The sequence below is a fragment of the Trichosurus vulpecula genome, chromosome 1 (genome assembly GCF_011100635.1).
Source record: "Trichosurus vulpecula isolate mTriVul1 chromosome 1, mTriVul1.pri, whole genome shotgun sequence".
Lineage (NCBI taxonomy): Eukaryota > Metazoa > Chordata > Mammalia > Diprotodontia > Phalangeridae > Trichosurus > Trichosurus vulpecula.
The window spans coordinates 9,763,501-9,773,003 of record NC_050573.1 but is presented as its reverse complement, the minus strand read 5'-3'; the positions used below and the strand labels follow the sequence as shown (position 1 = coordinate 9,773,003).

Sequence of the window (9,503 nt, the reverse complement as noted above, 5' to 3'; positions counted from 1 at the left end):
TTTAAAAAGGTACCTTTCCTTGCTTGTCTCTTTTAATTACATCTATTTTTTGCTTTTGCTGAGATCAGGATTGCTACCCCTGCTTTTAACTTCAGCTGAAAAGTAATATATTCTGCTCTGGCCTTGGATCTTTACTCTGTTGTGTATCTCTCTGCTTCAAATATGTAAACAACATATTGTAAGAGTATGGTTTTTAATCCACTCAGCTATCTGCTTCCATTTTATGGGAGAATTCATCCCATTCACATTCATAGTTATGATTGCTGTGTATTTCCCCCCATCCTATTTTTACCTGTTCATACTTTTCTCTCCCTTTTCACCCTGTCCCTCCTCACCAGTGTTTTGCTTCTGACTACCACTTCCCTCAATCTGCCCTTTTATCAACCCCCCTCACTTTTCTTTCCCCTCTCCTCCTACTTCCCTATAAAGTAAGATAGATTTCTATACCCAACTGAGTGTGTTATCCCTCTTTGAGCCAAATCCGATGAGAGTAAGGTTCAAACAATGCTCACCCCTTCCCTTTTTTCCCTCTACTATAAAGGTCTTTTATGCTTCTTCGTGTGATGTAATTTACCCCATTCTGCCTCCTCCTTTCCTCTTCTCACAGTACAATCTTTTTTTTTTTCACCCCTTTTTTTTACATCATCACATCAAGGTCAACTTATACCCACACCCTCGGTCTATGTATACTCCTAACTGCCCTAATAGAGTTAGAGTTCTCAAGAGTTACAAGTATCATCCTCCCATGGAGGGATGAAAAGTTTAATGTCATTGAATAACGTCTGTTTTTTCTTATTTACCTTTTCATGCTTCTCAGTTAAGTTTTAAAGTCTTGTATTTCATCGAATATCCATATTTTTTCCCTGAAAGATTATACTCAATTTTGCTAGGTAGTTGATCCTTGGTTGAAATCCAAGATGTTTTGCCTCCCAGAGTACTTTATTCCCCAGTCCTTTAATGTAGAAGCTCCTGTGTAATCCTGACTGTGGCTCCTTGATATTTGAATTGTTTCTTTCTGGCTGCTTGCAGTGTTTTCTCCTTGACCTGATTGGGATTTTTCATTTTGGGATTTCTTTCAGGAGGTGATCGGTAGGTTATTTCAATGAATATTTTACCCTCTGGTTCTAGGCTATCAGGGCAGTTTTCCTTGATAATTTCTTGAAAGATGCTGTGCAGGCTCTTTTTTTTGATCATGGCTTTTAGGTAACCCACTAATTCTTACATTCTCTCTCCTGGATCTATTTTCCAGATCAGTTGTTTTTCCAATGAGGTAGTTTACATTTTCTTCTAATTTTTCATTCCTTAGATTTTGTTTGACCGATTCTTGATGTCTCAGAGTCATTAGCTTCCACTTGCCCAATTCTAATTTTTAAGGAATTATTTTCTTTAGTTAGCTTTTGTACCTCCTTTTCCCTTTGGCCAATCCTTTTATTTTTTTTCATTTTTTTTTTTTTTGGCAGGGCAATAGGGGTTAAGTGACTTGCCCGAGGTCACACAGCTAGTACATGTGTCAAGTGTCTGAGGCCAGATTTGAACTCAGGTCCTCCTGAGTCTGGGGCCAGTGCTCTACTCACTGCGCCACCTAGCTGCCCCTCAATCCTATTTTTAAAGGAGTTGTTTTCTTCAGTAGATTTTTTTCTATTTGGCCAATTGTATTTTTCTAGGAATTTCTTCAGTCAATTTTTGTCTTTCCTTTTCCAACTTGTTGACTGTCTCTTGCATTCTCATTTCTTTCCCCAATTTTTCTTCTCCCTCACTTACTTGATTTTTAAAATCCTTTTTGAGCTCTTCTAAGAAGACTTTTTGGTCTTACGACCAATTCATATTCCCCTTTGAGGCTTCACATGTAGGCATTTCAACATTGTTGTCCTCTTCTGAGTTTATGTTTTGATCTTCCCTGTTGCTATAGTAGCTGTGAAGGCTCTTTTTCCCCCCTCCTTTTTTAGGCTATTTTGTGACTTTTAAAGTTGAGCTGTTCCTGGGACACAAGGGCCATTGTCCCAAGCTTCTTGTGCCTGGTCATGGGTTTTCTGTGCCAGGGCCTCTGGGGACTGGGGCTTGCCCACTGCACTGAGGTAGCCCAGCCTAGTGACACCTGTTGTGCTCTGTGTTCTGCAGCTGGCAATTTGCCTGCTGCACTAGGGCTGGAGGCCTCACACTGGTCTGCCAAGCCAGGACCAAGGGGCCTTGGTTGCTGATCTTTGCTGTGGCTAAGAGCCTCCTGCTGGGCTGGGCTCCCCTTGTACCCAAGTGAGACAGATCTTTCCTGAAGTCCTTCTAAGTTATCTTGGGCTGGAAAATTGTTTCACTCTGTCTTTTGTAGGTTCTATCACTCCAGAATCCATTTAGAGGCTTGATATAATGTTGTTTCCAAAGGAAACTGGGGGGAGCTCAGGCAATTTCTGGATTTTTCTCCACTACTTTGGCTCTGCCTTAAAATAGAAACTTTCATAAGTTTCTTTTCATGTCTTTTCGTGAACAAAATCGGACAGTTAGTGACACAGTGGATAGAATGCTGGGTCTGAAATGAGGAAAACCTGCATTAAAATCCAGCCTCAAACACTTACTGTGAGACACTGGTCAAGTCATTTAACCTCTCCCTGCCTGTTTCCTTAGTTATAAAATGAGGATAATAACGGCAGCTACCTTCTAGTGTTATCATTGGGGGTCAGATGAGATATTTGGAAAGGAGTTAGCGTAGTCCTGGCATGCAGTAGGAGCTTAATAATGTCTGTTTCCTTCTTCCTTTACCACCCTCCCCTTCCATGCAGCCAGGATGAGAAAGGGAATTATTGACTGGGAAAAAAAATTTTTTCCCAGTAAACATCCTTAAGAAGAGAATTGATCTAGCTGTACCAAATCTCAAACTGTTATAAAGCGGTAATTATCGAAACAATCTGGTCCCGGCTAAGAAACAGTACTGGACCAGTGAAACAGATTAGATACACATTCCATTACAGTAAAATAACCATGGTAGTCTAAAGAGTGATAAACTCAAGAAGCCAAGCTTTTGGAACACAAACTCATCACCTGACAAAGCTGTTGGGAAAACTGGACATCGGTAAGGCAGAAACTAGGCATAGACCAACACCTCAAACTGTATGCCAAGATAAGGACAAAACAGGCACATGATTTACACATAAAGAGTGCTAGCATAAGCAAATTAGGAGAGCATAGAAAATTTGTCAGATCTACAGGGTGTCCATAAAGTCTGGACACATAGGAAAATTGACAGCAATGTGGAGTTATCACACCAAGTTCATGTGAATCTGGCAAAGCGCATCAACCTTTGCATCACAAATGACGGAAATAATATTGAAGATGTTATTTGTTAATAGTCTAATTAAGTCAAATGGGGTTGAAAATTTCATTCATTTCATTTCTTGAAAATATGCATTTTTGCCTATGTGTCCAGACTTCAGGAACACCCTGTATGAATAAGGGAAGAATTTAGAACCAAAGAAAATATAGAGCACATTACAGAATGTAAAATAGATAATTTTGATTATGTAAAATTAAAGTTTTTGCACAAACAAAACCAATGCAACCAAAATTAAAAGCAGAAAACTGGGTAAAAATTTTTGCATAAGTATCACTGATAAAGGCCTCATTTCTCAAATACATAGAAAACTTGAGTCAAATTCATAAAAATACAAGTCATTCCCCAATTGATAAATGGACAAAGGACATGAACAGGCAGTTTTCAAATAAAGAAATCAAAGCTATCCATGGTCATATGAAAAAGTGCTCTAAATCACTATTGATTAAAGAAATGCAAATTAAAACAACTTTGGGGTACCACCTCACACCTACCAGATTGGCTAATATGACAGAAAAGGAGAATGATAAATGTTGGAGGGGATGTAGGAAAACTGGGACACTAATGCTCTGTTGGTGGAGTTGTGAACTGATCCAACCATTCTGGAGAGCAATTTGGAACTGTGCCCAAAGTGCAATAAACTGCGCATATCCTTGGACCCAGCAATACCACTACTAGGTCTGTATCCCAAAGAGAGCATAAGAAAGGGAAAAGGACCCACACGTACAAAAATATTTAAAACAGCTCTATTTGAGGTGGCCAATTGGAAATTGAGGGGCTGCCCATCAATTGGGGAATGGCTGAATGTGGTGCATGGTTGTGATGGAATATGATTGTGCTGTAAGAAATGATAAACAGGATGATTTCAGAAAAACCTGCAAGTCTTAAATGAAATGGGCAGAGCCAGAATAACACTGTACACTACGTTTGGTAATCGGCTGTGAAAGACTTAGCTCTTCTCAGCAATGCACTTGAAGACAAGCCCAAAGAACGACGCAGCGCACTGTCTCCAGAGAAGGAGCTGTTGTTTGAATAGATTGAAGCGTGCTGTTTTTCACTTTCTTCTTAAAAATCTGTCTCCTTGTAAACGTTTTACATGATTACACATGTATAACCTCTGATTGCTCAGCCTCTCAAGGAGCGGGGAGGAGAGGGAAGGGGGTACGGATGGAATTTGGAACTCAAAACCTAAAAAAAACCCTATAAATGTTAAAATTGCTTTAACATGTAATGTGTGATATATATTTATATAAGAATTCATACACCTAAGTAAGAAAAACAGCCTTTCCCTAAAACTGGTCAAAGGAAATGAACAAGCAGTTTTCAAAATCACCAAGAATAAATGCACAACCCTGAGGTTTTATCTGCTACCCATCAGAAGATGAACAAGTCAAAGAATGAAAGTGGTCAAAGCTGGGGGCGGGGGGTGTGACTCTGGGAATACAAGCTCACAGATGTTTATCTGGTGGAATTATGAATTTGTCCCAACTGTTCTAAAAATGATCTGGAATCATGCCAGAAAAGTCATAATGAAGTTGTTCACACCCTCTGCCCTGGCAAGATGCCCAGTTGAGTCCACCCTTGCCACGTCCCACACTCCCGCAGCCCTTGGTGGGCCCTGGGACCCCTGTGGCAATGCCTTTGGTAATAATCCCTTGGCTGCCTGGGATGAGGGGAAGGGTGTCCCACTACCAGACTTCATGGAGGGCCCTTGGTTCCAGGCACCCTTGTCCTGAATTGTCCCACTCTTAGCACCCTGGACCAGGTGTACTCCGTGACCCTTGGTAGATGGAGCATTAACTCCTTGACAGTTTCCCCAAGGTCAAGGCCCCATGACCAAAGCAGGTGGAAGCCAGCTCAGTCCTGAGGGGCACAAAGGAGAGGAGGTGGTTGTGAAACTTGGGGGACAGTAAAGTGCAGGAGAGGGAAGGGCCCTGGAGAGGCAATACAGGAGGAACTGGGCAGCCAGAGATGACAGACAGAGCCAGTGGGGCCCCCTCACCCCATCCCCTCTGCCCAGCAGCCCGGGGCTACCTCCATGCAGAATTAGTGCTGCTGTTTGTTAGTCAAAGGGAGGACTGAGGAGACTGGCTGGAAATGACCGGACTTCTGGACGACGGAGCTGGTAAATGCAGAGAGGAGGCCCCATGAGAGTGGCCAACGTGTCTCCCTGTTGGTCTGAAGGTAAAGATGGGAGTGCCTCAGAGAGGCCGACGGGCAAAGGCCGTGGAAGGGAAGGTATCCTGGGAGGAGCTGAGGCGCTGGACTAAGGGCTCCCGATTAAAAAGCAGTATACTGAGTCAATTAAGTTAGCCAGGTGGTGCAGTGGATACAGCTTTGGACCTCAGTTCACTTATTAGGTGGATGACCCTGGGCAAGTCACTTCTGTGTTTCCCCATCTGTAAATTGGGCCTGAGCTCACTTATCTCCCACGGTTGTGAGGCTCAGATGAGGTGTCTGCACAGTGCAATCATCGTCATCATTCTCTCTCCTCCTCTGCCTGAAGCTGGGAGGCCAAAGCGGGGAGTGGGCAGAGGAGGGAGTGCCTGCTGCACCCCAGAGGGCTCGGCTGCCCTGTTCTGAGAAGGAGCCGCCACAAGACGGAGGCATTAACTCCAAAACCATTTATTTCAGCTGCTTTGTGGGGTGACTGCCCAGCCCCCGCCCAGCCCTCTGATCTCATCCCGGTCTTGGCCGACCTCTGGGTCCTGCTGCTCTTCTGTCCCCTGCCAGCTTGGGGCTCTGGCTTTGTGGGATCAGCTTCACAGCCTTTCCTGTTCCCGGTGGAGAGTGCTATGAATCACAGGCTGCTGGGGGCAGGGGGCTTGGGCTGCTGTACTGGTCACTGGGAGAAGCCTCAGGAGTATCTGGACAGTCCTCTGCCTGGGCCACCCCAGCAACGGGGGGAGGGAGGGGAGGCGGGCTCTCTGGGGAAGAGCCCCCTGTGGCAGCAGCTGTTGAGCCGTTGGGATGCTCAACCCTCTCGAATAAAATCAGCATCTCACAGTGCAGGGTCTGCGGGAACAGGTCCACGGCCACAGCCCGGACTGGGCGGAAGGGAGAGCCCTTCACCCTGTTGGAGGGGGCTCGACAAAGGCTTAGGGAGAGAAGAGGGGCGTCAGTGTCCAGCTCGGATTCCTCCCCTCCCTGCATCCGGTCCTGCTGCCCAGCTCGGTGGCTTCGGGTGGGGTGGCCTCAGGACAAAGGACCCAAGCATGTGGGATGGTCGGGACAGCCAGGGAGGCTCTGGGAGTCCAGGAACCCCAGAGGGACTCTTACAGCCCCTCATTTGACAGAGGAGGCCCAGAGAGGACCCTGGCTGGTAAGAGACTGGGAAGAGCTGCCTCCATCAGGCAACTCAGGTCACAGGGCCTCAGCATGTGGGTGTGAAGGGCTGAGCATTAGCAAACCCCAAACCTGCTTTCAGTCATAAATTCTTGGGTCCTGTAGGACAAATTTGGAGATCTTCCTGATCTGAGCCCCTTTTGGGGAGAGGACAGAATGGCCCAATTGTGTGTGTGTTGGGGGGGGGGGGCGGCTAGAGCTTTCCTCAGGCCCTGCCCTGCCTTTCTGAGGGTCTGCTTCAACGATGGGGGAGGCCCTCCCTAGCCCTGAGGGCCCCATGCTCTCATCCCCACCCCCAGGAGGGGCCCAAGCAGAACTCACTCCACAAAGTTGGTCATGGCCGCCCGGGGGTTACAGGAGACGTAGATGAGTTTCTTCAGGTGCTCGGCTCTCCGGATGGCCAGGATGACTTTGGAGTCTGAACAGAGGGGACAGAGGTCAGTGAGGAGGAAGGGCAGCAGCAGGTCTGACCAGAGGCCAAGCTAAATTCCCAGGGTGGCCTTCCTTCCCACCTCTGCCCCTCAGGCCTTCCCCACCAGGCACTGCGCACTCCACATGCCCGCCTCAAGCCCTTGTCACTCACGCAGTCCTGCTCGGGGTGGATCCACAATGGCAGTCAGCCTCTGCGAGGCCAAGGAGCTCATGATGTTGGGGACCAGATCCTCAGCCTTGCCACAGTGAAACTCGATGTTGTCCAGAGCTGCAGGGTGAGTAGAAACCCCAAGAGCTAGACCCCAGCTTGCCTGGCTGTGTGGGCAGCTATCCCACCCTACTCCAAAGGCTGCCAGGGCAGGCTGGTAGGCAGCTCCAACGGTCAGCTCCGGAACTGCTGGACCCCGAAGACAGCAGGGCCACAATCTCCATTTCCCAAGTCACAGGCCACATTCAGGGGCCCAGAGGGGGCCCCTCTTCTTGCCTGGTGGCCCAGGCCACTTTGGCCACTCACAGGGTCTCCTTTTCTTTCCCTGGAGCTTAGCCTAACCTGCCCTGTCCCCAGTGCTCCTGGTCCTGCTCTTCGCAGGCCACCCTGCGGGTCTAATCCTGTTCTATATGACCACAAGGGCACCTTGTGTCCCTGGCGCGTGTGCAAACACACACAGACACACGCCCAGATCCCGCTAGGAGCCAAAGAGGCCCCACTCCAGCCTAGAGGCGACCCTGGGAGAATGGATGGTCCTCAAGCCCCAGGCCCCTCCCCCACCAGGGCTGTTAGACCAACCATTCATCTTGGCATTCACTCGGGCATCTTCCACAGCTTCCTGACACAGCTCGATGCCAATCACTTTCTTCACTTTCTAGAAAGGGGGAGAAAAGAACTCAGGATCACTTGCAAGCCTACCTGGGGACCCAAGAACCCTTCCACTGAGGTCAGTCAGTCCCATGGTCATGATTAGTGACTGGCCCAGGGCTACACAGCCAGCATGAGTCAGACTGGGGACCTGAACCCCTGTTGTCCTGCCTCTCAAGCTGGTTTTCTCTCCCCAGAACACCCCATTTCTCTGCCAGGGCCGGTGAGAAATGTTAGGCTCCAGGTAGTGCTCATGACCATTGGTCAGACATTCGTGGCCTTTCACTCTCCCACAAGGGGCCTGTGGGCCTCTCCCCTCCCTTGCTGCCACAGCCCAACCCCCCCCTCCTATGATCATTGAGGCCAACTAAACAATGACTGTGAGCCCTGGAGGAGATGCCCTTTGGGGTCTCAGAGGAGAGAGGCTTGAGCTCACCTGGGCCAGGGAGAGGCTAATGGTGCCGGTCCCACAGCAGATGTCCAGCACGGTGCTCTCCTTGTCCAGCTGGGCCCAGTCCCGAATGGTTGTGTAGAGGACCTCGGCAGCTGGTGTATTCACCTGAGGAACCACAGCTGGGATGAGTCTCCTTGGGACGCCTACCAGAACCCAGAGCACCCCCACACCTGAGGGGCCCCAAGGATTCCCGGCTGCCTCCACAGAGCCACCTGGAGAGCTGGCGAGGCCTCGCTCAGCCTCATGACCACAAAACAGGGAAAGGACCCAAAGAGGCCCCCAGGGCACGGGGAGGTCCCTATACGGAGTTCTGGAACAAGATGTGCGAAAACAACCCAGAACCAATATGTCTGGGTGAACCCTAGGAGACCATGATGTGGAGCTGCTCAGAAACAACCCAGCCCAGTGCCCCCTCCTTACTGAGCAGAGGAATGAGGCCCAGAGAGAGGCAACACCTACTATGTGCTAAGTCCCGGACAAAGAAGGGCAAAAGGCAGCCCCTGCCCTCAAGAAGCTCCCAGGCTAACCAAGGAGACAAGAAAAGCTGGAAAGGGATGGGGAGGTGACCCGAGGGGGTGTGAGCTCCAGAGCTGAGCTCATCTGAAGGTAATGCCAGTGGACAGACATCTCCAACTCAACATGGACCAACTGGAACCACCTTACCTCTGAACCCTCTCCCCTCCCCCCCCACCTTCCCATCCTCCCAGTCCCAACACAGGAGTCATCCTGGACTCCTCACTCTCAACCCCCACATTCAATATGGCCCCAAGGCCTGTCGATTCCACCTCTGCGACGGTCTCTCAAATATGCCGTCTACCGTTCTGAACCTTATCACCTCACGCTGGACCACTGCTAGAGCCTGTAGGGAGGGTCTGCTGCCTCCAGTCCTCTCCCCCACCCCCGACCATCCTTCCTTCAGCCACCAAAGGGAACTTGCTAGAGCTCATGTCTGATCGTGCCATCACTTCCCTACTCCATGAACTGCTGTGGCTCCCTATTATAGCCTCCAGGAGCAAATACAAAGTGCTATTTGGCCTTCAAAGCCCTCCCTAAGCTGCCCCCTTCTCCATTTCCTCCCCCTCACTCCCCACCACATA

At 48.9% G+C, this 9,503-nt stretch overlaps 1 protein-coding gene across 2 annotated transcripts in view; it reads right to left on the bottom strand.

Moving 5' to 3' along the window:
* Positions 1–5,928: 5,928 nt before the first annotated feature.
* Positions 5,929–9,503, bottom strand: part of TRMT2A (tRNA methyltransferase 2 homolog A) — a 17,246-nt gene continuing 13,671 nt past the window's right edge. For both annotated transcript variants that reach the window (XM_036757821.1, XM_036757814.1), the window contains exons 8-12: positions 8,389–8,511; positions 7,884–7,959; positions 7,248–7,364; positions 6,986–7,082; positions 5,929–6,416 (exon numbers count right to left, since the gene is read on the bottom strand). In XM_036757821.1, the coding sequence (XP_036613716.1) occupies positions 6,113–6,416; positions 6,986–7,082; positions 7,248–7,364; positions 7,884–7,959; positions 8,389–8,511 (717 nt within the window). In that variant the 3' untranslated portion in view covers positions 5,929–6,112. The remainder of the gene's footprint in view (positions 6,417–6,985; positions 7,083–7,247; positions 7,365–7,883; positions 7,960–8,388; positions 8,512–9,503) is intronic.